Source organism: Lentinus tigrinus (genome assembly GCF_003813185.1).
Source record: "Lentinus tigrinus ALCF2SS1-7 unplaced genomic scaffold L226scaffold_1, whole genome shotgun sequence".
Classification (NCBI taxonomy): domain Eukaryota; kingdom Fungi; phylum Basidiomycota; class Agaricomycetes; order Polyporales; family Polyporaceae; genus Lentinus; species Lentinus tigrinus.
In genome coordinates this window covers 2977089-3003976 of record NW_027137910.1, presented here as the reverse complement: position 1 = coordinate 3003976, position 26888 = coordinate 2977089, and the positions used below count along the sequence as shown (strand labels likewise).

The 26888-nt window shown below is 56.1% G+C and overlaps 11 protein-coding genes across 11 annotated transcripts; 6 read left to right on the top strand and 5 right to left on the bottom strand.

The window, feature by feature from the left end:
- Nucleotides 1–300: 300 nt before the first annotated feature.
- On the top strand, nt 301–4359 carry L226DRAFT_36009 (uncharacterized protein). The gene is made up of 4 exons (XM_067674218.1): nt 301–1659; nt 1733–3321; nt 3381–4222; nt 4283–4359. Exons 1-3 carry the CDS (start codon nt 399–401, stop codon nt 4212–4214), a joined length of 3684 nt encoding a protein of 1227 aa, XP_067543304.1. The 5' UTR covers nt 301–398; the 3' UTR covers nt 4215–4222; nt 4283–4359.
- An 884-nt stretch (nt 4360–5243) lies between these two features.
- On the top strand, nt 5244–5756 carry L226DRAFT_607806 (thioredoxin; the record flags this gene model as incomplete). Its single annotated transcript, XM_067685857.1, has 4 exons — nt 5244–5291; nt 5363–5533; nt 5596–5670; nt 5730–5756. 4 exons carry the CDS (start codon nt 5247–5249, stop codon nt 5754–5756), a joined length of 318 nt encoding a protein of 105 aa, XP_067543303.1.
- A 926-nt stretch (nt 5757–6682) lies between these two features.
- Nucleotides 6683–10162, top strand: L226DRAFT_451391 (glycoside hydrolase; the record flags this gene model as incomplete). The annotated part of the gene is made up of 12 exons (XM_067675010.1): nt 6683–6887; nt 6945–7075; nt 7128–7313; nt 7365–7427; nt 7485–8183; nt 8245–8541; nt 8593–8649; nt 8705–8807; nt 8862–8937; nt 8992–9721; nt 9796–10009; nt 10068–10162. The coding sequence occupies 12 exons, from the start codon at nt 6683–6685 to the stop codon at nt 10160–10162; spliced, it is 2856 nt and encodes a 951-aa protein (XP_067543302.1).
- A 1072-nt stretch (nt 10163–11234) lies between these two features.
- On the top strand, nt 11235–12073 carry L226DRAFT_35852 (uncharacterized protein). The gene has a single exon (XM_067674205.1). It carries the CDS (start codon nt 11298–11300, stop codon nt 11790–11792), a length of 495 nt encoding a protein of 164 aa, XP_067543301.1. The 5' UTR covers nt 11235–11297; the 3' UTR covers nt 11793–12073.
- Nucleotides 11803–12099, bottom strand: L226DRAFT_451924 (Nop10p-domain-containing protein; the record flags this gene model as incomplete). Its single annotated transcript, XM_067675039.1, has 3 exons — nt 11803–11900; nt 11953–11995; nt 12046–12099. 3 exons carry the CDS (start codon nt 12097–12099, stop codon nt 11803–11805), a joined length of 195 nt encoding a protein of 64 aa, XP_067543300.1.
- Nucleotides 12100–12354: 255 nt separating this feature from the next.
- L226DRAFT_450820 (uncharacterized protein) lies at nt 12355–17227 on the top strand (the record flags this gene model as incomplete). Its single annotated transcript, XM_067674977.1, has 6 exons — nt 12355–12802; nt 12864–13130; nt 13454–14027; nt 14077–15536; nt 15591–16504; nt 16568–17227. 6 exons carry the CDS (start codon nt 12355–12357, stop codon nt 17225–17227), a joined length of 4323 nt encoding a protein of 1440 aa, XP_067543299.1.
- A 790-nt stretch (nt 17228–18017) lies between these two features.
- On the bottom strand, nt 18018–19444 carry L226DRAFT_476091 (kinase-like protein). Its single transcript, XM_067676700.1, has 2 exons — nt 18677–19444; nt 18018–18620 (listed from the first exon to the last, which is right to left on the bottom strand). The coding sequence occupies exons 1-2, from the start codon at nt 19248–19250 to the stop codon at nt 18061–18063; spliced, it is 1134 nt and encodes a 377-aa protein (XP_067543298.1). The 5' UTR covers nt 19251–19444; the 3' UTR covers nt 18018–18060.
- On the bottom strand, nt 19140–20057 carry L226DRAFT_35835 (uncharacterized protein). Its single transcript, XM_067674203.1, has 2 exons — nt 19793–20057; nt 19140–19742 (listed from the first exon to the last, which is right to left on the bottom strand). Exons 1-2 carry the CDS (start codon nt 19822–19824, stop codon nt 19316–19318), a joined length of 459 nt encoding a protein of 152 aa, XP_067543297.1. The 5' UTR covers nt 19825–20057; the 3' UTR covers nt 19140–19315.
- A 27-nt stretch (nt 20058–20084) lies between these two features.
- On the bottom strand, nt 20085–20840 carry L226DRAFT_528860 (uncharacterized protein). Its single transcript, XM_067679476.1, has 2 exons — nt 20334–20840; nt 20085–20277 (listed from the first exon to the last, which is right to left on the bottom strand). The coding sequence occupies exons 1-2, from the start codon at nt 20378–20380 to the stop codon at nt 20139–20141; spliced, it is 186 nt and encodes a 61-aa protein (XP_067543296.1). The 5' UTR covers nt 20381–20840; the 3' UTR covers nt 20085–20138.
- A 128-nt stretch (nt 20841–20968) lies between these two features.
- On the top strand, nt 20969–26003 carry L226DRAFT_497819 (dynactin). The gene is made up of 16 exons (XM_067677631.1): nt 20969–21413; nt 21468–21959; nt 22008–22398; nt 22454–22639; nt 22691–22827; nt 22889–23000; nt 23064–23181; nt 23242–23437; nt 23497–23670; nt 23729–23928; nt 23988–24157; nt 24213–24312; nt 24372–24492; nt 24543–24771; nt 24822–25261; nt 25315–26003. Exons 1-16 carry the CDS (start codon nt 21165–21167, stop codon nt 25765–25767), a joined length of 3768 nt encoding a protein of 1255 aa, XP_067543295.1. The 5' UTR covers nt 20969–21164; the 3' UTR covers nt 25768–26003.
- Nucleotides 25854–26821, bottom strand: L226DRAFT_528857 (uncharacterized protein). Its single transcript, XM_067679475.1, has 4 exons — nt 26581–26821; nt 26456–26518; nt 26350–26394; nt 25854–26294 (listed from the first exon to the last, which is right to left on the bottom strand). The coding sequence occupies exons 1-4, from the start codon at nt 26671–26673 to the stop codon at nt 26061–26063; spliced, it is 435 nt and encodes a 144-aa protein (XP_067543294.1). The 5' UTR covers nt 26674–26821; the 3' UTR covers nt 25854–26060.
- Between the last annotated feature and the right edge of the window lie 67 nt (nt 26822–26888).

Below are 26888 nucleotides of genomic sequence, written 5' to 3'. Positions count from 1 at the left end.
GACTGCCGATGTGCTCATTTGTGATGCAGACCGTCGGTGCGACATACGGACAATCAGGGACAGCGTCGACATCGAAGATTGCTGCGGATCATTCGTGCGGCGGCAAGAGCGCGATGCGTTGGCAGGCGTCGTCGTCGTCGTGCGCGATGGCGAGGACTTGAAGGCAATAAACTGGAACGTGGCTTGGCGGCCGGGAGCATATTGGTGCACGACAGCTGGTGGCGGAGAGCGTGTATTCGAGACGGGCGACAAACACGATCAAATACCGAATTGGACAGGCGAGTGACGCGCGAAACGCCGAGCAATTGAGCTCATCCCCCTCCACTCCGCTTGTCGTCGCCCCCTCTGTTCTCGCCGCCGTCTTCCCCGTCGAGACCGCCCCTCTTCACGACGTGTCGATGGCTTTCCTGGGTCTCTTCTCAAAGCGCGACAAGCACAAGGCTCACGATGCGGCCACCGACCACACCACGAGCGCCGCATCCGACCTTGATCCCAGCGAGCCCGACTATGTCCTCCCCTCGTCGTCGCGGTCCCCGACGGCACCCTCCCTCTACTCCATGCCAGGAGCGTCATCTTCAAAGCTGAAGCTTGGGTTCAAAGCCAAGAAGTCTCCCGTCTCGCCCCGAGCTGACAGCAACCTACTCTCTCCGCCCACGTCCGCGTACTTCAACGTCAGGTCAGAGTCCGAGAACAACCTTCTGAGCCCTCCTCCTCCTCGATCTGCCGTGTTCGCTGGCTATAATGACCCGACGGGTGCACATTCCACCAGGTCATTGCCGACACACCCCCTAACATTAACGCACACACGGCACCACTCGAAAGAGTATATCGACCTGAACGCAGACCCCAACCTTCCTGTGCCACCAAAACAGCACAAGGGCGGCCTCTTCTCCTGGGCGCATAGGGAGAGGAAAAAGTCCAAACCTCCCCCACCCCCCTCTCCCCCCGCAACATCCCCCATTCCTGACATCTCTCTCGACTCGGAGTCATTCAACCTCCGTTCATTCCGTCATGTTCGCCCCGAGTCGCCGAGCGGATCCCCACCGACCAACGTTCCCCCAGTCCGTCCACGACCCCGCGAAGGCAGCTTCGTTTCCGACTCATCCCAGCGCATATCTGTTGCTGCCTTTCGTGAGGCTCAGGCTCGGCGTAGTAACGCCAATTCACCGGTGCCGTCATTCTCACATGATCCACATTCTCCGGGGTCGTCGACCGGGCTGCGGCCACCATCGACCTTTGCTCTGCGCAACTCGCGAAGCATCAGTGGAGACAGCGACACGGACGACTCCGAAGAGGAAGATGATTCCGAAGCTTCGTCCACGTTGAAGCCACGGCGCCACCGGTCTGCGAAGCAGCAGAAATCCTCAGTCCCAAGACCAGTTGCAGGCAAGTCCGTTTCGGAACTGGGACATAGGACCATGCGGCCCAGTATATCGCCTGTAGCCCCGCCGCGCATGACGACGTCTACCTCGGTGCAACCTTCAGGTTCGCCCAGTTCATCTCCGAGAGACAATGCGTATGCGAGACCTCGTGCGCGTGCGTCCGCCTCAACTTCAGCTCTGGAACCAAATGCTGCGGCGCGTCGCGCATCGGTATTGGCTGCTCAGCAGCAGCAGCCAGTACAACAACGCAACCAGTCTCACGCGCAGGGAAAGTCTGGTACGCCTTCGCATATGCTTCTAGGTTCACAGATATCGCTTACTCTCCATTTGCTTGCACCCTCCCATCTCAGCACCTTCCCCGGTCACTGCCACTTCATCTAAGCCTGCACCGCAGAAGACCCGTTCCCTTCCTTATCGCTCCTCGTCATCGTCATCATCCTCAAGTTCATCCTCTTCCTCGGATTCGGATGACGCCCCGCTTGCTACGCTTGTGGGACCCAGGCGTCCAGGTAGCTCTGCATCATCTGCGCCGTCATCCACAACTCGACCTAGAGCAGGCTCGCGCGTAATGCCCAAGCCTCTTATTGACCTCTCCGGCGTGACACCTCCGCCGCCCCCGCCACCTGCACCACCTATCTTCGTGGATTCAGATCGTCCCCCACTGCCCGCCAAGGACTCTCCGATAGACACCCCGAAGGACATCCCGCAGCCTCCATCTCACCCTGCTACACCCGGTCACGCACCGAAACCAAGTCTCAGCGATCGTTTGCAGCGACTCGCCAAGAATGCTTCGCCAAGAGTTGGCGACAGTGTCTCGGACCAGGAAGGTTCAAACGGTACGGAGAAAGAACGTGGGAGGGAACGCAAGCTACCTACACGCAGCCAGACACAGCCAATGGAGTCGCTGCCACCTCCGCCCGAAGCCTCGCCATCTCCGTCCCCTATGTCAAGGAAACCCAACGGACGCTCTATGTCCTCACCGAACGCCACTTTCGAGGAGGTCAAGACCATCGCGGAGACGATACCGATCGTTCCTACGCATATACGCACACGGACACCGCCGCCATCTTTCGCCGTGACGTCCCGACCACCATCCCAGTTCTCGCAGAGCAACGGCGTAGTACCGTCTCAGTCACCGCAGCCAAGGCTCTCTGAAGAGACTGTTCGAAACGGTCGTACTCGCGCATCAACTCTAATCTCGGATGGTGATTTCGTAAACAGCAAGGGTTTCACTGGTGGTGGGCTTCTTGCTGGAGGTGCAGGGCCATCGGTCTCTACTCCTAGTGCAGCCTCTGGCCCTGGACGTCCACGGCAACGCGCTGGGACGATGGTGTCTTCGTCTTCCCCTTCTCCCTCGCCTGCAGCGTCTCCGATGCCAAGCCCCGCTGACACACGTTCGCGATCGAATGTCCGTGGGTCACCGGTCTCTGCACAAACGCTGCCTCCGCCTCGTCTAGTCGGCCCATCGAGCAGTCCAGAATCCAGCCGAAGTGTTCCGGCCTCGCTGCCAATGATCTCGTCACGTTCGACGTTTATGCCCAAGTCTGTACTCAAGTCTTCACCTCAGTCATCTTCTGTTGCAGAGAACCCTACGAATGCCCGGACGCGCACAGCATCCCTCGCGGCGCAGGCGTCCTCTCCTCCCAAACCGTTCGCAGGGACAGGTTATGGTCTTGGTCTGCGCGGCAACAGTCCCGCTAGCTCTACGGGCGACTCAAGTAGTGGTCGTACACCGATCACGCCTGTAGATGGTAGCGAGATCAGTGCCGCTTCTGCTTCCGTTAAGAAGCGTGCTCACAGGAAGAGCTCGAGCGTCACGTTCGATGAGCCTGAACGTGGCCGGCTTGGTCTGCGCGAACGAGAGAAGGCGGAGGCATCTGACCCTGAGGAGAGTAGAAGACGCGAGCGGAGACGTAGCGAAGCTAAGGCGGCCATTGAGGTACGTTCTCCCGCGTTGGTGGTCTGTCTTCTGTTGCTGATCGTCGTTTCCAACATCAGTTGGGCAAGATCGTCAATGGGCGCGGCCCCATCGGCACAGACGATGACGACACTACGCTACAGAACATGGGTCCACGCATGAGCATGTTCAACCCGATGATGGGTGCCGGAATGAACCCTATGGGCGCGATCAACGTCACTCCACCTTCACCCATGGCCTGGTCTCCGCAGACGCCTCAGGGCATGATGAACCCAATGTTCCCCATGCAACCGCAGAGCGCAGACCCCGCGTTCCTCGTGGCACACCAGCAGGCCATGATGGCTGCCAAGCAAGCGTTCCAGATGGCTGTCGCGCAACAGGCGCTTGCTGCGGCGAACGAAGAGTGGGAGCGTGGGTCGACCGCAACGAGCGCGTATGGCGGGTTCGGTGGTATGGGCGGACAGATGTTTGGCGGAGGCTCGCCTCCAGGGTTCGGCATGAACATGGGCATGGGCATGGGTATGCCGTGGGGCATGCAGATGTTCCCCAGCTCACAGTCGATGTATGCCGGCAGCATTATTGGCGGCAGCGAGATGGGCGTCACCCCTCCTGCGCGTAGTCCTGGCTGGGGCTCCCGCAGCATGTATGGCGAGCAGGGCGGGTACATGGGAAGTCCGGCAGAGCGGGCGTCGATGATGTTCCGGAACTCACAGTTCCTCGGTGGCGGTGGTGGTGGTGGCGGGGGCTTCTCTGGCGCGAGGAGCGAGATTGGTGGGCCGACGAGTGCGAGGAGCGGGCAGAGGACGAGGACGAAGACTAATCCTTCGGACGCGCCGCTACCATCGCCGCATAAGCACCACAAGACCGGGCCTCCTCCTTCAAGTTGGAATGCTCGGAGCAACAAGCCTGCTTGACATCTGAGGTATGCTTTCTCCTCAACTATATATCCAGATGAACTCATTGGCTGACTGGGTCATTCTAGTTTCACGACATGTTATGTCGTCTTGGACGCTTGTTCTTGTTACGATCCCAGACGCTTGATTGTCGATTGGACAATATCTTGCATCGCGTTCGCTCGCTTTCCACGATTTTTCCCAGCTATCCTAAAGACCTTCCTGTTACCACACCCACTCCGCCGTTCCTTCACTGTTTATCTCGTCCTCTCATCCCGTAGTCATCACATGCACATTCTTGCACACAGACAGAGCCCACACATAGTTTCCCCTCGGTTGTACTTGTTGTTTTCCACGGTGATCGTGCTCCGTATTTACGCATTCCTTTTATTATACCCTTCACGTTTATTCTTCGCATCCGAGGGCGGACCATCGCTGAGCTCTCTGTTGCGCATCCATTCTCTCTAGGTACTGTTACGAATACCATATACATCTGATCTCATCGCATACAACCTTCCCCGTAGTCATACGTACATCATCATGGACGGCACTTCCGGTATTTGTGAGATATTCTGACCTGTAGAGCAACGCAACGGTTTCTGACTCAAGGCGGAGAGAGATTCGTCGGTTAGTCAGCAAGAGGCCTTTACGTCGTCGTCAACGCAGATGCGCCTGCCTTCCCCGACGTGCCTTGCCATTTGGAGCAACGTCGGCGATGTACAAAACGCGGTCACGTGCTGCGCTGGAATTCGGAAGGGCTGCTGACCGATGTGCGACGTTAGTTCGGGTGGTCCGTGGTTCTTCGGATGAGTTATCACAGCATCAAGCTGTCGCACGTCGTGTCTAGTTCTCGGACAGACCACAGGAAGAGCGACGATTACACAGGCGCTTAACGCAATTTGTAAGTGAAGATCACGTGGTCAATGAGACAGATTAACGCGATCTATGGAGTCCAGGACGATATAAGCTGCAACAGCGTTCGTACGTCCGCCATCTCACACCGATCCATTCACCCCGCACCAGCCCACCCCCCTCCCATCACCGACTATCGCAATGGTTGTCAAGGTTGTCTCCTCCCTCGAAGAGTTCAAGACCATCGTACGTCGCGCTTAGGCTTGCTTGTGGACGCGGAAAGAAGTACTCATGCTACCCTCTGGCGTGATCTGTAGATCAACGGCGACAAGCCTGCCGTGTTCGACTTCTGGGCAACGTGGTGTGGCCCGTGCAAGCTCATCTCGCCTATCTTCGAGAAGCTCTCCGAGCAGACCGACGCAGTCGACTTCTACAAGGTGGACGTCGACGAGGCACAGGATATCGCTCAGGAGGTCGGCGTGCGCGCTGTGAGTGCCATCATTCTTCTATGTATTGAGCGTGTGTGTGCTTACGGGGATGATCGATGCAGATGCCCACGTTCATGGCCTTCAAGCAGGGTAACAAGGTCAAGGAGGTTGTCGGCGCTAACCCCCCTGCCCTCCAGGTACGTGTGCTCATCCAGACGTTGTTCCAAGATGCTGACCGCGGCTTGTCTTGGTGTAGGGCCTCGTTAACGAGTTCAAGGCATAAACTTGCACTGCGAGGCGACGACAGTATCATTATGGACGCGTGTATTCTGCAGTTTGATTAATATGTGTACTATGGATTGAATGCTTTCAGAGGAGTGAATGAGCACATGAACCCAAGGTATGATGCAATCCAGGCTTCTACAAGGCCGCCCACAACAGAAGAGTTGCTGCCGGGCCGTCCACGCGAACCTTGATCGTGCCCGATAGAGGCGAAGAAGAATCTTCCTCCATGCGGGTGCGTCCTACATACGCTTCTCTGGCAACTACTCCCACGACGCCAACACTACTCAATCATACAGCCCATTCTTTCGCGTCTTGGTCTAGGCTGCACATATCGGGGGATCTGCAAGTTCCGCTCTAACCCACATCTCACCTATGCGCGCGTAATGTATTGTACAGGTTATGTCGTATGTCGTAAGGCGGTCATATGACGCTGGTGACATTGTCGGCTCGTAGGTCCCGCAGTTCGCTCTGATGAATCTACTCACCACATACCCGTACCGTCCTCAGTACTGTATAATGTTCGCCGAGGATCATCGCATCATCGGGCATAGCTAGCCTCGCTGGGAGGCCGCCGCTGTCGGTTAGCATGAATAGCCCGCCGCTCGCTGCAATCCATTTACCGGCAAACCTTGAAACACTCAAACACCGACGATTGTACGGCTTTCCGAGGTCGATTTTGACCTCCGAGCTACCTCCCTGTCATGCCAGAGTACGTCACGCGTGCTTCTTTCGCTCCTTCATGCGCTCCTCCTTCCGCCCTCCAAAGGGCGATCACGCGATGGACATAGGTCAGGCGTGACTGTGCTTCGCCTTCCATCATTTCGCCCGGCCCCCATGCATCCGTCCCATCAAGGTATATATATCGTCGGTGGCCGTATGCACTTGAGCTTAACTCCGGAGCACCAAAGCTTCTCCTAGTGGCGCATGTGGTCGACAGCTGCTGTGACCGTGGCCGCTGCGGGGCTGCTGCCCACCTTGGCTTCTGCAGATGTCTTTGGTCTCTCGGATCTCAGCTGGACCTTGAAGAACCAGAATGGATCTATCGTCATCCCAGGAAAGGTTCCTTCGCAGGCCCACCTCGATCTGCTGGAAGCTGGTATTATCACTGAGCCTCTCCTTGGGATCAACGGTTTGTGTTCTTCTGGTCTCTCGGAAAAGGAAGCAACCTGATGATCATGTACTCCAGATTTCACTCAGAGATGGATAGTGAACGACAACTGGACCTACACTGCTGACCTCACGCCATTCTCCGCGAATCTCACAAACGACACCACAACGCTGCTCGTCTTCTATGGTATCGATACCATTGCGAATATAGTAAGCGAACTCCCTTCGTCACAAGGCTAAACATACTAAGGATATCCCTTAGACCGTGGCCGGTCACCCTGTCGCCTGGGTCAACAACGAGTTTCAGCAATACGTATACGATGTCACGGATCTCATTCTGGCACCGGTCAACAACGATACGAACCTCACTGTCGCGCTGGAGTCCGCTTGGTACTATGGCCTCAATGTTACCGCTCGTCCTGACGCAGAGGCACCTTTGACTGGTGATGTGAGTACAGTCGATCTTAGCGCGATCAACGTAAGACTGATCCAGTGGTAGTTCGAATATCCTGGCGTCCGCCAGTACATTCGCAAGACACAATCAGACTTCGGCTGGGATTGGGTAAGTGGTATGTAGACTGTAGCATAGAAATACGGCTTACTGAGGCTCTCGTTGCAGGGTCCTGCCTTTGTCCCAAGCGGCATATTCAAGCCCGCATATCTCGTCACTCTCACGTCGAACGCAACTAATGTGACTGCGCCTGCCTCACACCCCTTGCTCGCATCCACCGGCAGCGTGTTCATCGAAGAGAGCTCCCTCGAGATCTTCAGGGTTGGCCAGACGTCCATCATACGCGCGAACCAGAGCGCAGACTGGCTAGTCAACGTGACGCTTGCTGTCCGCTCTGTCAGCGCCTGGGGCGCGCCCACGATCACCGTCTCGATCCCCGAGCTGAACGTGACTTCGGGCTCTCTCGCAGTCTCCCCGATCCCTGCTAGCACGAACGCATCCACGTTTGTCACTGCGAACTTCACCGTCCCAAATGGCGTGCCCGAGCTATGGTACCCCGCCAACCTCGGCACTCCGCGCTTGTACAACTTCACCGTCACACTCGGTCTAGATGGGAACAACACCGGGGCGAGCTTCACGACTCGCAGCGGCTTCCGGACGATCGAGCTCATCCAGACGCCGTACACGCAAGAGGAAATTGACGCGAGGGGTATCACCCCTGGAGACCAGTGGCACTTCGAGGTGAACGGGAAGGCGTTCTACACTTTGGGAACAAATATCATTCCCTTCGATCCGTTCTACGCTCGCATTACCTCTGCGCAGGTGAGGTGGGTGTTAGAAAGCGCTGTTGTGAGTGGGCAGAACATGGTGGGTCTCCGTGCTATCTTCCTTCACCTCAGAAGCTGAGAGATGATCCGGTCTCCATTAGCTCCGCGTCTGGGGTGGAGGGATATACCAGCCCTCGGATGAGCTCACCGGAGGGTACGACTTCTACTCGGTCTGCGACGAGCTCGGCATCATTGCCTGGTCGGAGCTCATCTTCTCGGACGCGCTCTATCCCCTCAACGACTTCCTCTTGGACTCCATCGACCCAGAGGTTCGGCAGAACGTCCGCAGAGTCAACCGGCACCCGAGCAATGCACAGTGGGCCGGCGGGAATGAGATTGAGGGGATCGTCCTCGTCGTAAACTCGACGTTCCCGAACGGGACGCACTACTTGGATGAAGTATGTATGTTGGGAAGGCCGAGACAGCCACACCGCTGACGTCTTGTACAGTATCAGACGCTGTTTGGCGAGTTCTTGCACGATATCGTGCTGGAGGAAGAGTCTTCGGTGAGTCAATGGTTGGCGGATTCATGGCCCGATTGATGTGAACCCACTCTTCCAGGTTTCTTACACCGATTGCTCTACCACAAGTGGTGTCCTTAGTCTTGATCCATATGAGATCAGATACAACAACAAGACAGCTGGCTTTATCTATGGTAACTCCGGTACGTCACCAATTATATTCTGAGGAAATGGGCCACTCATTCTCGGACGGGTAGAACGCTACAACTATGATGCTTCCCAAGCGTTCAATTACAGTACCTACCCCGTATCGCGGTTCGTCAATGAGTTCGGGTAGGCGTTGGATGAAGCGTGACACACCGATTTTGAGCTCACCTGCAATCCTAGTTTCCATTCCATGCCCTCCTTCTACAGCTGGGAGGAAGTCCTGCTCAACCCTGAAGATTTCTCGTTCAACTCCACGGTCGTGGCCTCTCGCGACCACCATCCGCCTGCCGGGAACCTCACCTGGCCGAACCCGAACGCGGTCCAAGGTCAAGGGCAAATGACTGTGGCAGTCGAGCTCTTCCTCCCCACACCCAACACGACCGACACGAACCAGACGTTCGCCCAATGGTGCTGGAGCACGCAGGTCTTCCAGTCGCTCAACATGGTCTCCGAGATCGCGTGGTACCGGCGCGGGACCGGCCTGGGCGAGAACAACCTCGGGGCGCTCGTGTGGCAGTTGAACGACATCTGGCAGGGCGTGTCGTGGTCGTCGATCGAGTACTCAGGGCGATGGAAGGTCCTCCAGTACGGGATGACGAACATCTATTCGCCGGTGGTCATCTATCCATTCTGGTATGCGAACAACGAGACGCTCGAGGTGCTCGTCACGTCGGATCGGTGGGACACGGTTGAGGGCACGGCGCAGCTGACGTGGTATGATTGGAGCGGGAACGAGCTGAACTCGTCGACGGTGCCGTTTGAGGCGCCGATGTTGAACAACTCGGTTGTGTTCCCGGCGACAACGGGTTTGGACAATATCCTCCCCGCAGGGCAGAACGCGTCGGACGTGTTCTTGCTTCTGAATGTCACTGCACAGGTGGACAACCGGACTGTCACCCAAGAGCAATACGTGAGTTCGCCTTCTTTTGTTGTTGAGTTGTTGGTACAGTATCCTCTGACCCTTGGGCGATCCCACTTTATCAGTTCACCCCGACAACGCTCGCCGAAGCGAACCTCGTCGATCCGGCCATTAAAGTGACCCCGGGTGTAGACCTGACGTTCACGCTTTCGGCCCAAGGCGGCGTCGCGGCATTTGCATGGCTCGACCACCCGGCGGGCACTGTCGGCTTCTTCCAGGATAACGCTACCGGCGTACCCTCTAACGGGTTCTACCTAATCCCTGGTATAGACCGCACCCGTACGCATGTCGACAGTCTTATGTCAAAACCACTACTGACAGTGCACGTTCTATCCAGTGCAATTCGTGCTCAACCCTGGACTCTCGAAGGTAGCCAACCCGGACCCTGCGGACTTCGTCGTGAGGTCTGTGTGGAACAATACGCATCTATGAACGTTAACGCATTAGAGAACCGTGTAACCACAAGTCAGCGGGTGATCTGGGAGATATTAATTTGATTCGTAGAGTACTTGTCTGTTGAACCCTAATAAGTATCGCTTTGGAATCATAGTACGAGCGTTCCTGCGTATGATACAATTCGTAGGAGCAAGCCTCCGAGCTCCAGAGCCAACCGGGTCTCTGACTTTCAGGGTAGGCTAGGAGAGTGATTTGGACCCAAGCTTTTGTCCTTGAGGTGCCTCCATGGCGCCATGAAGTTCGAAGAGCTATATCGCAGTCCGGATCGAGCTCCTTGTGCGTTGCATTTCGCTGGCCATGGAGAAACACTTATCATGGCTGATCATGAATGCATTCGTCCTGCGCTCAGCCACGATGTCTTGGGATGGCTCGGTCACCGGTGACGCATTCTGTCAAGATGAAACACCTGAACGAGGAAGACAAACCACCTCATACTGCAGTATCTCCACCGGAATCAGTGCGTACATCCGACTCCCTGCCATGTTGACGACGCATGTGCAGAGCGACGCCGCACAGGAGGAGCGAACTTGATTGTGGCGTACCCACACGTTGGCTGCAATTTCATCTTCCGCGTCGCGTGTCTGCGGCTCGCGAGAGTACTGTCGATTGACAGTTGTAATGGTGGATAATTGCTGCGCGGCGGGTTGTCAGAGGTCTGCGCCCACAATCGCAAGCAGCCGGGTGTTAATGCGCGTGCGATGATTAGTTTATGTTGGACAATGGAATGGATGAGTGCTCATCTAGGCCAGGACTTGACTGTGCTGACGAATCGATGAGGACTACGCGCGAACAGTCAAAATGCGGGCAAAGTGTCATCCCATTGTGATGGATTACCATCACTACGACGCCGTCGCGGCTCATACCACGTATTGACGTCACCTCCAATCCCGCTCGAAATGAAACCGCGCTGAACGTTCATCCGGAAGTTTCAACGCGACCCCTCGATATTGGATGGTTAGGCAGAAGGTTGAAGCTGCAGGCCCAGAGGCGCACTGAGTTGTGCCGTCGGCGAAGAAGAACGAGAATCGCATTTGCGCGGTAGGCTCACTGGCAATTGTAGTTGAATAACACGAATTTATAACTTGCGCTGGCTCGCATTTTCTCAATAATAATGAAGTCACCGGCGCGAATTCTAGGCTGTGTCGAGCGTCCGACGACGGACTACGCCACGGTTCTAATATTATATGAGCTGCGGACGTCTCGGAAAGCCTGGGTGGGAGCATTGACACCGAGGGATACTCACGAAGGGCTCGAAGTGGCGACACGGACTCTCATGCCGAGACGTGCTGACCAGCCAGAGCTCGCTAAATCCGAGTGTCCGGGCGTCCGTCACGAGTGCGCAGCATCCGAGCCTCCATGGCACAGCTGCCAGAGAGCTATCTGTGATATACACTCAAAGTCATTGGGTTACGGTACAATCCCGGGTAATGTCCGTGCTCCCGGAGAGCAGTACAACGCGCGAGCGGCGAGGAACGTACATATGACCACGGCGTGTCCGATGTGCTCTATGTCCCGGAGCGCCCCACACCACAATGCTGTATCGAAGCGCATCCATGGGCGGGAGAGAGAGTATGTGGGCGGCCTGGCCTGGCAGGGTCCGAGCTAGCCTCATTGCTTCAGAGAGGCTTGGTAGGGAGCTGCGTGGGGAGGATGCCATAGCGCTTTTTAATGGTCACCCGGTGGCGTGAAAACTTGTCATCGGGGGAAAACCGCGCTGGAATGCTGTGAGACGGGTGCGAGGACGAACGAGGCCAGAAGGGGCGAACCTGGGTGCGCAGACTTGGTGATCTTCCCCGAGTCCGTTATTTTCTGGGAAGGTCGTCAGACGGGTTTCGCGTCTGCGCGGACATGGGACGTACTTTGAGGGTGTATATCCTGTTCCCGTTCTCGTCGAGGGTGTACATGAGATGCATGACGGGCGGGCGTGGGGGATGCCTGCAACGAGATGGCCGTTGTGGGTGAAAACTGGCGCGTCTGGAAGGGGCGACAATTATGGCGGATAAGTGGAAATGTAAGGGGGGGATAAGGGCTATGCTGTATCGATGCCGGCTCCCACGGGTGGCTGGAGCACGAGGGCATCGCTGGGCCTGACGACGTCAAGAGAGCGTTGACCACCGCCCGCCGTGCATGAGGCGACCTTGAGCCCTTCGTTTGCGCCCGCCACCGCCATGGATCATCGTGGCCAGCGTCCCCCGCGCTCAGCCCGTCCGCCCGGGCAGGAGCAGCCGCTGCCTCAGCCTCCCACCCAGTCGCCTCCTCCGTCATATCCCGCCTATCCCGCTTACTCTCAATACCCCGATCAGCCTGCCACATCCTACCGACCCCCGTACCCCGGGGCCCACGGCGAGCAGTCCAGGGGCATCTCCTTCCAGAACAACGAAGTCGGCGACAGACACGACCCCCTCGACCAGAACCGTCAGCGACTCTACTCGGCCTACCAGACTGCCTCCCCACCCCCCATGGACGTCGAGTCCGGCTACGGCGACGGTCGCGTCCTCAGGAAGAAATCTCTCGTCCGACCTGACAGAGAGAAAATCGATCCTCACCACCGACAATGGCACTACCGGAACCATGCCGCGCAGATGATGAACGAGGGCGGTGGGGCCCTTCCGTCGAGTGCGTACATCAGTCTTTTTATGATTTACTCTTGCCCATCCCCCCACTATCTGCGCTGCAGCCACCGGCAACGCGCCTCTGCGAGGTCAGTTGCGCCGCGGCAAGTCTCTCTTGGGTCGTGAAGAGGACGTACACGAGTCGGGGCTCGCACTCTTCAAGCGTGGAACCCTTCGACGGAAGAAGTCCACTGCTGGCGCAGCTACCCAGTCCGACTCTCCCAAGTCTGAAGGATGTCTCAGCAACATTGGTCCTGGTCCCAAGGACGCCTGGTACATTTACTGTTACATATCGACATGTTTTGTCCCGTCATTCTTTCTCAACTTTTGTGGTGAGTACTATTCTCAATTCAATCCCTCCCGGACACGACGCGTGTCGCATTTCCCGACACTTCCTTAAGCCTCCCCACCGCCATCCGCGTCTGTCGCCGGTCATATTCTCCGTCATTGACGCCAGGCAACTATTAATGGAGGACGGGTGGGCGGCTGAGATGGTTCTGCATGCATCGTACAATCTTCACTGGAGGTCCGACCAAATGTGAAGTTGTGAGGTCGTCGATTGCGTCATGCATCCCTACGCTGTATCTGAGCGGTTTCAGCTCAAAGGCCGGCGGAATTCTTTGTGGGTTTGGACTCATCAAATTCTCTTCTCTAGGTATCCGCACACCAGAGCAACAACGAGCATGGCGCGAGAAGATTGGTCTCCTCCTCATCATTCTCAGCCTCATGGCCATCGTCGGTTTCATCACCTTCGGCTTCACGGAGGTCGTCTGTGGTACACAGCCAAGCCGCTTCCAAACTGGTAGCATAGACAGTGCATCCGTCATCATCCATGGTTACGACTATGATTTCAGCAAGTTTAATCACCCTCAAGTCGGAGACTTTTCGGGGAAGACGAACCCTCTGTTCGAGGGTAACTGGGGGGCCGCCGGTAACGATATCTCGTTCATGTTCCAGAATGTCAACCAGAACTGCCGTCCGTTCATCACGAAGGCGAGCAATTCGTCCATCACTGGGAGCAATGGCAACCTGGACTGGTATTTCCCGTGCAACATCTACAACCAGTATGGCACGTCGCCGACCAACTTTACGAACTACGAGAAGGACACCACATGCCATATAACCGCAACGGCACGTAACCAGCTTGCGTCGATGCACCCCGTGGGGCAGGTCTATTACACTTGGGATAACATTCACAACTCGTCCCGCAATCTCGCTGTCTTCGAATCGTGAGTAAAGATGTGATAGCCTATTGCGATTTGTATTGACATCAGACAGGACCGTGCTGGATCTCGGCCTTCTCAACTGGCTTTCCACGGCCGAGGTTTCCTATCCTTCCATCTTCGACCAGATGAAGCACCCTAACGGCACGTTCAACGGCAAGGACCTCAGCATGTATTTTCTGCGCACCAATCAGCGCCCACTTGGGAAATGCCTTCAGGACATCGCCACGGTTGGTTTCGTCGATACGAAGAGCATCGGATGCGTGGCCTCGCAGGTCGTCCTGTACGTCTCCCTTGTCTTCATCGTCGGTGTCGTTGGAATCCGTTTCGCCATGGCCGTCCTCTTCGCATGGTTCTTCTCTTGGAAGCTGGGCAACTTCAAGCGCGAGACGTACGAAGAGCGGATGCGTCGCGCAGCTGAGATTGAGAACTGGACGGACGATATCTATCGTCCCGCCCCGAGCCAGTACCGTCCCAACGTACAGAAGAATGGCCTATCCAAGGAGCACAAGCGCAGGACGTTCCTCCCCAGCACGTCGCGCTTCACCCCCTCGGAAGGTGTCCTCAAGGGCGTCGGGGGTCGTCCCTCGACAGCCTATGGTATGCTTGAACCCATGCCTTACAAGCGCAGTGCAACTACCAGTGTCTACGGTGGCTCTAGCGCGAAGAGCTTGAAGCCTTCGCCGCCCGATACCCCATACCGCCAGTCTCGCAGTTCGACGTCGCTCGTCACCGACCCTCAGCGGTTCGCTGACAACCCATGCCCCTTCCCCCTCCACAACGTCGTTCCTCAGCCTTCTCCTGACTTTGAGCCCTTTGGATACCCTCTTGCCCAAACCATTTGTCTTGTCACCGCCTACTCCGAGTCCTTTGAGGGTCTCCGTACCACTCTCGACTCCCTTGCGACCACGGACTACCCGAACAGCCACAAGCTCATCATGGTCATTGCTGACGGTATGGTCAAGGGTGCCGGGAACACGTTGACGACGCCCGAGATCTGTCTGACCATGATGAAGGAATTGGTCATTCCTGCCAATGATGTCAAGGCGCACTCCTACGTTGCCATCGCTGACGGTCACAAGCGACACAACATGGCCAAGGTCTACGCCGGCTTCTACGACTACGACGACGCGACGGTCGAGCGGTCCAAGCAGCAGCGCGTCCCAATCGTCCTTGTCGCGAAGGTCGGCAACCCGCTCGAGGCGAATGACGCGAAACCGGGTAACCGTGGCAAGCGCGACTCACAGATTGTCCTCATGTCGTTCTTGCAGAAGGTCATGTTCGACGAGCGGATGACCACGTTCGAGTACGAGTTCTTCAACTCGATTTGGCGCGTGACGGGCGTCAGTCCGGATCGGTACGAGCTCGTGCTGTGCGTCGATGCCGATACGAAGGTCTTCCCGGATTCGCTCAGCCGGATGGGAGCGTGTATGGCTAACGACTACGAGATCATGGGTCTTTGTGGTGAGACGAAGATCGCGAACAAGGCGGAGACTTGGGTCACGATGATTCAAGGTGGGTTGTGTAAATCCTGTGTACATGTGCATGTGCTCATCCACAATCTCGCAGTGTTCGAGTACTACATCTCGCACCACCTGACCAAGGCGTTCGAGTCCATGTTCGGAGGTGTCACTTGTTTGCCTGGTTGTTTCAGCATGTACCGCATCAAGGCGCCCAAGGGTGACTCCGGTTACTGGGTCCCCGTCCTCGCGAACCCAGACGTGGTGGAACACTACTCGGAGAACATCGTCGATACTTTGCACAAGAAGAACTTGCTGCTCCTTGGAGAGGATCGTTACCTGACCACGCTCATGTTGAAGACGTTCCCCAAGCGCAAGAACGTCTTCTGCCCACAGGCCGTTTGCAAGACCGTCGTTCCGGACACCTTCAGCGTTTTGCTCTCGCAGCGTCGTCGGTGGATCAACTCGACGATTCACAACCTGGCTGAGCTGCTCCTCGTCCGCGACCTCTGTGGCACGTTCTGCTTCTCGATGCAGTTCGTCGTGGGTATGGAGCTTGCTGGTACCCTTGTCCTCCCCGCAGCCATCTCGTTCACGATCTACCTCATCATCATCTCCATCATCCCTGGTGGTGCGGATACCACCATCCCGCTCATTCTGCTTGCTATCGTCCTCGGCCTTCCTGGTCTTCTCATCGTCATCACCTCTCGCAAGATCGCCTACGTCGGCTGGATGCTTGTGTATCTACTGTCGCTCCCCATCTGGAACGGTATCCTACCTGGATACGCGTTCTGGCACTTCGACGACTTCTCGTGGGGTCAGACACGTCAGATCGCGGGCGATAAAGCTGGCGACAACCATGGCGACAAGGAGGGAGAGTTTGACTCGTCGCACATCGTTATGAAGCGTTGGGCCGAGTTCGAACGCGAGCGCCGCTACAATCGCGACACTCAATCCCGGGACTCCAATACTTATGACATGAGGTCTACGTACGACATGAGGTCTGGATCTCCCAAGAGGTATGTGTGTCGACTCTTGCTTTTCTATGTTTGTCTCACAAATGGTAGGCCCGATAGGAACAGGCAGTCGCTGGTCTCGACGCCGGAGTATCAGAACACGCAACCGCCCCAGTTCGATCAGAGCACGTACGAGTCGTCCTACAATGCCCCCCCTCGACAACGGCACGACAGTCAAGTTCTCATGCTGCCTACCCCCCTCTCTGTCAGCCGTCCGATGCCCGCCGCCCAGACCCCATCGGTATCTACCATCGCCATCTCGCGTGAAAGTGAGGACGGGTATAACTCTGACGTTGGTTCCCAGCAACGCCTCGTCAGCCCGAATGACTCTGAGGATTACGAGCGATACCAGACACCGAACAGCTTCGAGGCGCGCGTGTCGCGGAGTGGCGGCGTCCTCCGGCAGTCCACTATGTCGAACTCTTTCCCGGGCGAGACGCCAAACCCATATTCCTATTCCCCTCAGGCCGCTGGGTTTGACGACCCTGGCGTTCCGTTCGTGGCGGAGCCGGAGGATATGCAGCCATCGCCCAACAACCGTGGTCGGGGCATCAGCCTATCGGACAATGGGCCTGTTCCTGGACCCGGTGGCGTGCGGAGGGTGTCGAGACAGCAACACAGGCGACCAACATCGCAGGCGCCACCAGCACAGAACCCGAACAGGTACTCGCGCACGTTCACGAACCTCCCGCCGGGCGCGGCGCCTCCCGCATCAGGCTATGGATACTAGAGCAGGTTGGATGCAGTGGAGACCAGAGACTGAGCCTTGTATGATTTTGTTATGACATGACCCTCGATGTGCACGGACCTTACTCAAGGCATGCGGTAGTTATTACATTCTTTCTTTAATCGGACATGCGAGAGATCGATTCAGTACGATCGCCCACTTCCTTCCCGCCGTCCTACCTTCCTCCCATATCATACGCTTCTTCAACAGCGTTGTGCCGATACAGATACATACATACCTTCCCGTTAGCTTACCTGCGTAGTTGCGCGCACAATCGGTTCAGTTTCATCCACGCTTTTCCGTCCGACGTTTGTGTGTTACGCCCGGTTTCTCCCACGAACATATTTCCGTCATTTCCCCACCTCCGGTTGCACAAGCATCGACTCGGATATTCCACGGACCGCATTCATCATGCTATGACCGTTGACGACCTTTCGACGTCTGTCGTAGTTTTTGCATTTTGTGTAGCTTGCACTTCGTACATCTAATGAAGGCTCTTCAACCGTCATTGGAGCAAGGTGGATACAGGAGCTTGTGGGGTACTGCCTCAGGCCTCAGTACAGAGTTGCTCTCCGTTTAACCACCACTTTGTAGGTCATCTTCGAAGCCCCACTTAGACGCATACTAACCTTCACTGCCTTGCTGCTCAAAAGGCATTCCTGCCCTAAGAATTTGTATGACGGATAAGATGCATTGAGTGTGCCCGAAGGCGCGGTCTAGTTCATACAGACACGATCGTCTAGGTGCAACACATATAGATAGGAATAATGATAGTGGTTGGCAATGACGGTGCCGGCAGCGTCGACGAGTGTGGTGTGGGTGAGAGCATACAGTGGTTAAGCGAAGCCGAAGTGCTCCTCAAGATGATGATGACGGGCCATTAACCGCTGCGCCATAGCCCCAATTTCCCAATCCACCTTTTTCGTGGTTAACGGCTTGCCAGAAGTCGTGCCCTCCGGGGTCACAAGCGGGCTCTCATCGTCGTCGTCATCGTCGCTCCAGCGCGTGTTGGGAGCAGAGAGGCCAGGCGGCACGTCCGGCACATCGAGGGTTGACTTGCCGGACTCAGTCTCGGTGGGGGAGCCAATCTCCTCCTGGGAACGGAAGAAGGTCTCCAAATTCATGACGGCATCACGGAGGCTGGGCAGGGTGATGCGCTGGAGGGGGTTCAGGGTAAAGATGTCGAGGAGGATGTCGCACGCTCCCTTGGACAGAGGGAAGGTGTCGTAGAAGTAGTTGGGATTATCGATGAACTGGGCGAAGTCCTCGTCCTTCATCGAGGCATTCTCCCATGGGTTACGCCCGGTGATCATGTTGACGAGGATGACACCGAGGGCCCAGATGTCCGCGGTGCGGGTGCCGTACGGCTGGTAGCCATAGAGCGTGCCATGGCACTCTGTGGGCGCGTGGTTAGCAGGGGTCACTGGCAATTTGGGAAGACGAGTAACTTACCAGGCGCCATGTAGATGGCAGTTCCACTTCCGTGCTCGTCGATCATCCGCTTAGTGGTAGCGATGCCGAAGTCGGCAAGGAAGACCTTCGAACAATCCTCGCTGACAAGGACGTTCTCAGGCTTGAGGTCGCGGTGAGCGACGTTGTGCTCGTGGCAGTACTGGACCGCCTCGATGAGGGAGACGAACGCGCCCCGCAGGAGCTCGTCGTTGTCCATGTAAACGTCCTCGTTGATATGGTAGAAGAGGTCACCACCAGGGCAGTAGTCGAGGATGATGTAGAAGTATTCGTCGTCGTCGAACGAATCGTGGATGGTGAGAATGTTGGAGTGGCCGCTGACGATTGAGTGAAGGGCAATCTCGCGGCGGATGACTCCGAGCTCCTTGGGAGTGCGACCAGCCTTTTGGATGATCTTCATGGCGCAATCGCGGGTGGGAGAGTCGGGAGACTGGCGGTTGTCGATCGCCTTGTAGACGACGCCGAAGCTACCAGAGCCGAGGACCTCGTCGAGTTCGTAGTACTCGCCAATGGTGCAGCCCGTGAAGTCGGGAAGGGAAGCGGCAGCAGAAGACATCGTGAAAGAAGAAGAGGGTGTGGTTAAGAACGTGATGTCAAAAGTGCGCAGCGCTAGTAATGCGTTCACCAGGAACGGATGAAGAAGGATGGGAAGGATGGGGAACTTGAGCAGAGAGTCGGCCTCCTTATATGCATTTTGCGACCAGTCGCCTCAGCCTCGGAATCGGATGTGTCCTCTGCGCGGCAGAGCATACTGTCGGTCATCCGAGGACCGATACCTACTATTGCGCTCCGAAGGTGTTCCCGAGGGACGGAGTTACGATCCAGTCCACATACAAGGGCTCGATTGCAACTTACCAGTAGACAGCCCGAGCTCCGACTGCGTTTCCGAGGGACGGAGGTTATGATCTGGTCCGCCAAGCGCTGCATACAAGGGCTCGATTGCAACTCACTGATGAACTGAACTCCACCCCCACCTGTATTGGTGCTTCGTCGGACTCGTTTTGAATTCCGATTCCGGCTATAAGAACCAAACGCCGCATGCCCCTGTCTGGTGCCAGTGAGAATTTAATTGGATAATAGTCAAGAGAAGGACGCAACAGCTCATGCGGGGGTCGTAATTCGCATGTCATTGTATGTTCTCTGTTTCGTGGAGGCTCAACATCGCGATTGACAGATACACGGAGGGAGTCAGTCGAAACTTGAAGTGCAACACGCGCTAACGGCTGCACTGTGCGGGTAGACGGCTGGTTCTAATCTCGAATATCCCACTGCCACGCAGCATCCGCCGCAGCCATTCCGCTTGGAGCACGACGAGGTCCCTTACTGCTTCGTTTCTCCACCGCAGAGCAGGCGTGCAAGCACGGATGGGTGATGGGTTTTGCAATACACCACCCCCGACAGGTGCGCCGCCCGAAACCGCAGTGAACGGTGAAGTTCTGCACTTTCAGGTAAATGGTCTTGAGGTCTTGATGTAGCGTTCGTGGCGGAATACCTCCGGATTGGGCAAGAGTTCGGGGTCTTGCATTATCGCGCTGTGGATGCACATGAGCAGTTCGACTGACAGAGGTAGCGAATTCGCAAAACTGACATATATTCAATGTTGGCGTGTGTCATACTGCGTGAACCAGAATACGCGCACTTTGCAAAATCCTTCATGGGTGCATTAGGGTACGGGAGCGACTCCATATCCTCGAGGCCATGTGTCTTGTGCTCGTGGACACTCGGTGAATGTCTTCCTTCCTTAGATCTTTTAGGGAAACATGACCTAGAAATATCCTCAGTGGACCTGGGGGCATCCCAGTAGGTCACTTGGAGAGCCACCGAGATGCAAGGAGGGAGAGTCGGTGTTTGTAAACGGCGTATGATTGCGTACGGGTACCGCAACCCATGGCGCAGAGTCACCGGAACGCTAGAAGATACAGCGGCATACGTCCCTGCAGTGACAGAACTCCGGTAAGTAAGAATGCCCCATCAACAAGTTAGCTCCCCGGCCAGCGCTGCTGGAGAATGAGTGAGCGACGCCCCTCCGAGTCCAGCGTGGCACTCAGGGAGCAGCGCTGCACCTGAAGCTATAAGAAAAAAGGAATGCTGCAGGAATGTTTGTGGATGTCGCATTGGAAGGGGTCTAGATACTTGTCAGAACTCAAGAGCTTCGCGGTGTGGGCGTGGTCAGGCCTAGGGAGAAACCCTAGAGTACTTGTCGGCTTATTAGGCAAAGTGACGCCCTAATAAGTAGACTAATTAGTGGTACTTATCCGGGTCAAGTAAACCTTGGCATGGTCTTAACACGTCTTGCCGCGTACCACCATTCCGTCTCTACACAACCAGTACTACACTCGTTCACGACTCTTACGGCTTCTGACTGACTGCCGTCGCTAGGTGCATCACGCACCTTACCTCGCTTCTCGGGTCTGTCTGAAGGCACAGTCCCTTCGTCGTCCTTGGTCAACTCGGGACAGCACTGGCACCGATGCCTCCCACCGCCACTGACCCTCCGCTTGGGGCGATCGTCGAGGTTCCTGTTGGCCGAGGAGTAGTACGGTTCTGCGGCGCGACCTCCTTTGCTGCTGGGAAATGGATAGGCATAGAGCTCTCCCAACCAAACGGAAAGAATGATGGAAGCGTGCAGGGCGTGAAGTACTTCTCTTGCAAGCCGAGCTACGGAGTGTTTTACAGACCAAGCCAGGTGAAACTGATTTCGGCTACTCCAGAGCCATCGGTGAGTGACTTGTCGTGGTTACCTCTCGCCCATGTTCCATAATATGTGTATTAGGCACCAGCGGCGAGAGCCCTTGGTCACCAGCGTACGGGAAGCCTATCGCGCACGCCCTCAACGCGTTCTATCCCATCTCCGCGTGCAGCAAGCCCTGCCAAACCCTCCGCATCAGGCCACGGAAACGGCAGCGCGCTCCTCTCACCCTCGCGCCCGACATCGACACGTCTTGGGTCTCCCTCGAAGCGTCAGTCCCTAACGTTGCAACCTCGTGGTTCACTTGCTCGATCCGGCTCCATCCACGCGGACCTTCCGAGTCCTACAGTGGGCCGTTCTCGTCTACCTGATTCCCCTGTACTAGAACCTGCACCAAAGATTTTCCCTAAGGCCCGCTCTTCGCCTGGGCAAGCTTCCCCACAACCGCCTCAACCATCGTCGCTCAGACGCGTCTCGTCGCCTCCCCCAGAACCAGAACCAGAACCAGAACCAGAACCTCCAGAGCCTGCGCAGATACCCACTGTCAAGACACCGTCACGACCATCGACGCCCGTAGTAAGTTCCATTCATCGTTCGCGCGAGCGCCATGCATAATCTTCTCAGCGAGTCGTAGATGACGCTGAGCTACAAGAGCTGCGCGCGAAGGTCCGCGTGCTGGAGGCAAAACGTGCGGACGACGCGCGTCATGTGCGCGAGCTGGAGACCCGTCTGTCCGAAGCAGAGTCCTTTGTCGCGCTCAGGCCGAAGCTGCAAGCCAAGCTCAACCAACAGCAGACCGAGTTGATCGCGACGCGACGCGAGCTTGCAGATGCTCAGCAACTCGCGCAGCTCTCCGAGGGCCGAATACTGGACACTCAAGAACAGCTGGAGATGGCTATGCTGGACAAAGAGATGGCAGAGGAGCGGGCGGAGGTTGCCGAGGCCGATCTCGAGGACCTCAGGGAGAAGCTGGCTATAGTGGAGGTTGAGCTGCAGCACTTGCGGGAAGGTGGCAGTAAGTCACATCTTACTCGTACGATACTTTCATCCGTTCTAAGGAAACGGGCAAGGTGGAGAGGATGGCGGTGAATCCTCCGTGAAGCAGTCTCTCGCGTACATTCAGCTTGAAAAGCAGAATGAACGGCTGAAGGAGGCTCTTATCCGGCTCCGAGATATCACACAAGAGACCGAACAAGAGCACCGTAGGAGGATTTCGGACATGGAGAAGGACCTTGCTGGTCTAGATGGCCTTCAAGGTGAGTACGCGTTTGATCACTTGCATCCCAGTGGCTGACGAGTTTGACTAGGCGAACATGAGTCCGCCCTCATTAAGCTCCAGAATGCAGAAGTTCAGATTGAGGACCTCAAGGCGCAACTGGACGATGCTCTCGGTGCTGAGGACCTGCTTGTGCAGCTCACTGAGCGTAACCTCATGCTCGGCGAGGTCAGTCTCATCTATTGTGTATGATTGGCACATTTCTCTAACTGGTCGGTCGTTTCGTTAGAAAATCGAGGAGATGCGCATTACCATCGAGGACCTTGAGGCGCTTCAAGAGCTGAACGACGAACTCGAGGAGAATCACGTAGAGACAGAGAAGGCCTTGCAGGAGGAGATCGGTGAGTCCCTACTCTAAACTCCTGTAAGTGAACGTCTGTGCTCAGCTTTCTTGCGCGAACAAGATGCGAAGGACATCCAGATCCATGAGCAGTCTCGCAAGATCCAGAGTCTTGAGGAGGCATGCCAAGACCTCGAGGGAACCATCGTGCAGTTCCGCGAGCTTGTCCTTTCGTTGCAGACGTACGTAACTATCATTTTCTGTCCACTTGAACTCCCTTGGACTCACCTGTCCGGTCACAGCGAGCTCGATACGCTCCGAGCCGAGACCCAGACTGCGCAACATGAGTCCGCAACTGCAGCTTCCCAGACAGCCGCGATGATGTCCCTCAATCTCAAGCTCCAGTCTACTGCCTCCAAGAATCAAGCGCGTCATATTGACCTAGAGGTCAAGAAGATCGAGGCGCGTGAAGCGCGCGAGCTGCTCAACATCGTCCAGGTCCGGTTTTGCTTGCCATGATTGTTGTGAGAGTCTGCTCACGTAGCGTCTCAAAACAGCCATATCTTCCTCAAATCTACGTTGAGTCGGACATGGACGCGACAAACTGTTACTTGTTCTTCCAGCGCCTAGCCGCGAAGGTCGACCTCATCAATGCAGTCGTCGCACAGATGCACAACTTGCCGGAGGCTCTGAACGGACCAGTCTCGGACGTGCTCGTCGGTATTTGCGAGGTACGTCATGATGATGTTCCCCGTTATGAGCGGCGGCGAGAGGCTGAGGCTGTGATAGATGCGTGGCCGTCTCTCGAGTCTGTCTACGACGTGCAAGCGATTTGCCGCCATCCTGCGCAAGTGCGATGTCGAGGCCTTCCTCAATATTGGACGCATTTATCCCGAAATAGCACCCATGGAGAAGCGTATCGACATGCACATCGACCTCTTGCGCCGTGACGAATTCCGAGAGCTTGAGTGTGTTAGCGATGCTGCTAAGTACGTGCATTATACCATGCATTCCTTATGCCTCTGCTGACTCTCATGTGACCGTGCAGGATGCAATCGCAGTTTGATCATCTTTCAGAGACCTACTTCAACAACTTCGAGTATGACCTGGGCGAGCGTGAGTTGAGCTACGCTCTGGCGTTCGATCACGATCTGGAGATGTTCGCCGCCTCTGTTGGCTTGATTAAGACCTCTGTCGCTGCTGTCCTCAAGGACGATGGTATGTGCGACCAACAAGTATCCTTCCGTCGTATGTCTGATAGGTTCCCTGCTAGATGTCGGCGTCAACCTTGGTACAGTAGATCCGGAGGCCGACTTCTTCGGTCCATTGCAGAAACTGCTCGACCAGTGCCGGAGCGCGAAGGTCCTCTCCAAGTTTGTTTTCATACCTTTTGCGCATGCGACCTAACGCTGACTGATTCATCGTGGCACAGGAAGCTCACCAAGCGGGTGGAGGACTTGACGCAAGACTCGATGGCATTGAGGCCGCACCTCGTTCCTCAGTTGCAGGCACTGAACAACACCGTCCCTGAGCTGGTCAACTTCGGTATCTCTGTATGTATTGTCTGTTTTTGTCGTCGCACTTGTGCTGACGGCGTGCGCAGTTGGCTCAATTAGTGATGCCGCACATCAGCGACGTCCGTGCGGCGAAGTCCGCCTTCCAGCTGTCTACGGTCCTTACCTTTGTCAAACAAAGTACGGCGTCGACAGTGGGCAAGGGCCGCAACGATGACTCCTCGCCGTGGGATGCCGTTGGGGACTTCTTCACCCAGGTAATCCAGGAGGCTGGCAGAATTGTGCCGTTGTCATTGGAAAGCGAGAACACGCTGAAGAGTAAGTTTTGTATGGATCTCCTAGGTGGAAGATACTCATCGTGTTATCAGTCTTGGGCACTGCTCCTTGGGTTGCTCGTATCGATGAGATCAAGGCTGCTACGGCGATCAATGTTGAGGCAGAACGCAAGGTCGCGCAGCTCAACGATGAAATGCAGGCCCTCGCGCGCACCATCAGGGCTAAGGACCAGACCATCCAGGAGACGGGCGTGAAGATTGAGCTTATGGAGCGTAGAATGGAAACCGTGAAGAAGCAAGCAGACACCATCACTGACCTCGAGAACGAGCTAGCGAAGGCTCGTAAGCAGGAACGGGCGTATGAGGAGGCGATGGAACAGCTTCAGGCGGACCTTGACGCACTTGAGCAAGACAACGCAAAGCTTAAGACCCTTGCGAACAACCCGGAGCGGCAGACGACAACTACCCAGGTCGTCGAACAAGAGACCGTTCCTACTGAAGGGAACCTTGAGACCTCATACCTCTTGGAACAGGTAACATCGTCTCTTCCTCCACTTCGTCGCTGAACGCTAAACGATATCTATAGATTGAGGCACTTCGTGGCACTGTTCGCTTCTTACGCGGGGAGAACTCGTTCCTCAAGGGCCAGGACCTGCTCAAGGAGATCGAAACACTTCCTGAGCTGCCGGAATCCTTCCCTCGAGAGTCCACTCCACCCCTCGTACCCTCCACTCTCTCCGACTCTGACTCGGATTCCGACGATGAGGCTCGTTCACCACCTACACTGCGCTCCCTCGCCGTCGAGTCGAAACTCTTGTACCGCGAAGTCATCAAGTACGCTTCGTCGCCGAAGCTTGTTGACCTCTCTGTGCTCAAGGCGAACCGCGCGAACGGCCAGCCAACGACAAAGGCTTGGATGCCGAGGAAGAGGACCCCGGCGTATCAGTTGTTTGAGCGCAAGATGCAGGGAGAACGGTTGGGCAAGCGGTTGAAGGGGCTGCTGGAGCTGACGAGCCACATCACAGTGGAGTCCGACTGAGTGCTGCAGACTCTGCGTGCGTTATCGCGTTATTGCTATGTCGTCTGTTTGGATATCCTAGGACCCTGTTATTGCCATACCCCATGTCGCTATAGTTTTCTTCCATCTACACGCACTCGCACATGCGTTTTACTATCATGTGGACTTCGTATCTGGTCTTCGGAATGCTAGAAGCATCGCAGTTCGAGTCGCAGCAAGGTAAATACAGTACTTTACATGAACAACATAACATGCGCGATAAAGAAGCGATAAACATAACGAGATTCTTTGGTTGGCGAGGTCTCCAAACCATCTTAGACCTCTTCTTCGTCCTCTCCCACCTCCTGAGCTGTCTCGTCCGCAGCAGTCCTCGCACGCTTCGCGACGCCCTCCTCCGCCTCTTGGAACTCTCCGTAGTCTCCAGCAATCTTGCTCACCTCCTCGTCTTCTTCGCGGCTCCGCTTGGTCCCAGCGACAGAAGACGCGGCGCTGGCCTCTGGGGCGTCTTCGTACTCTTCATCTTCATCTTCCTCGCCAATGGCACCTCCCTATGGAACACCTGTGATTAATTGTGCACATTCCTGGAACAGGTCAAGAACTCACCTCGCCGCCAAGGAGGAGGGCTGTGAGATTAGATTGCTGGTGGCCCTGCGACGGAAGAGACTTGAGCTCGATCGGCCCATCGGACATGAAGGACTCGTTGTGGTACCTCAGCTGCCTCTTCCTCTGCTTCATCGTCTTCTTCACCAGACGCGTCTTCCCCTTCCTCATCCTGCAGTATGACGGTGAAGTGAGTTCTCATCTCCGATCGCATGAGAGGCGCAGTCAGCAGACCTCAATGTCCTCGTACACATCGCTCTCCTCCTCCTCTTCGTTCACCTCCTGCACCTCGGGTTCCTCAACTGGATCAGCTGGGCTCTTGGACATGTGTGGCGTTAAGCTCGAGCCAAGGGGCAGGTGTATGTTCGCGGGAGCTGTCAGCCGAGATGCACAACCTCCGTGCTATGGGTGCCAGCGGATAGGACGGGTCTGGGAGAGGGTGTAGAGCTGAGAGCGGAGCTGGAGGAAAGTCGGCGAACGTTGCTGGGTATGATTGGTGCCGTGCCTACGGTGAGACGCGAATCGGCTTGCATAAGACTCCC

What these genes read in the sequence shown, in the direction of transcription:
- L226DRAFT_36009 (XM_067674218.1), top strand. Translation starts at nt 399, where the DNA reads ATGGCTTTCCTGGGTCTCTTCTCAAAGCGCGACAAGCACAAGGCTCAC. An exon ending in TCACGCGCAGGGAAAGTCTG is followed by an intron (nt 1,660 to 1,732) that starts GTACGCCTTCGC and finishes CTCCCATCTCAG; the next exon opens with CACCTTCCCCGGTCACTGCC. An exon ending in AAGCTAAGGCGGCCATTGAG is followed by an intron (nt 3,322 to 3,380) that starts GTACGTTCTCCC and finishes TTCCAACATCAG; the next exon opens with TTGGGCAAGATCGTCAATGG.
- L226DRAFT_35852 (XM_067674205.1), top strand. Translation starts at nt 11,298, where the DNA reads ATGAAGTCACCGGCGCGAATTCTAGGCTGTGTCGAGCGTCCGACGACG.
- L226DRAFT_476091 (XM_067676700.1), bottom strand. Translation starts at nt 19,250, where the DNA reads ATGTCTTCTGCTGCCGCTTCCCTTCCCGACTTCACGGGCTGCACCATT. An exon ending in TGCCATCTACATGGCGCCTG is followed by an intron (nt 18,621 to 18,676) that starts GTAAGTTACTCG and finishes ACGCGCCCACAG; the next exon opens with AGTGCCATGGCACGCTCTAT.
- L226DRAFT_35835 (XM_067674203.1), bottom strand. Translation starts at nt 19,824, where the DNA reads ATGACATGCGAATTACGACCCCCGCATGAGCT. An exon ending in TTACGACCCCCGCATGAGCT is followed by an intron (nt 19,743 to 19,792) that starts GTTGCGTCCTTC and finishes CACTGGCACCAG; the next exon opens with ACAGGGGCATGCGGCGTTTG.
- L226DRAFT_528860 (XM_067679476.1), bottom strand. Translation starts at nt 20,380, where the DNA reads ATGGAGTCGCTCCCGTACCCTAATGCACCCATGAAGGATTTTGCAAA. An exon ending in CCCATGAAGGATTTTGCAAA is followed by an intron (nt 20,278 to 20,333) that starts GTGCGCGTATTC and finishes AATATATGTCAG; the next exon opens with TTTTGCGAATTCGCTACCTC.
- L226DRAFT_497819 (XM_067677631.1), top strand. Translation starts at nt 21,165, where the DNA reads ATGCCTCCCACCGCCACTGACCCTCCGCTTGGGGCGATCGTCGAGGTT. An exon ending in GTAACCTCATGCTCGGCGAG is followed by an intron (nt 22,828 to 22,888) that starts GTCAGTCTCATC and finishes TCGTTTCGTTAG; the next exon opens with AAAATCGAGGAGATGCGCAT. An exon ending in CTTGTCCTTTCGTTGCAGAC is followed by an intron (nt 23,182 to 23,241) that starts GTACGTAACTAT and finishes GTCCGGTCACAG; the next exon opens with CGAGCTCGATACGCTCCGAG.
- L226DRAFT_528857 (XM_067679475.1), bottom strand. Translation starts at nt 26,673, where the DNA reads ATGTCCAAGAGCCCAGCTGATCCAGTTGAGGAACCCGAGGTGCAGGAG. An exon ending in ATGTGTACGAGGACATTGAG is followed by an intron (nt 26,519 to 26,580) that starts GTCTGCTGACTG and finishes GTCATACTGCAG; the next exon opens with GATGAGGAAGGGGAAGACGC. An exon ending in CAGAGGAAGAGGCAGCTGAG is followed by an intron (nt 26,395 to 26,455) that starts GTACCACAACGA and finishes CTTCCGTCGCAG; the next exon opens with GGCCACCAGCAATCTAATCT.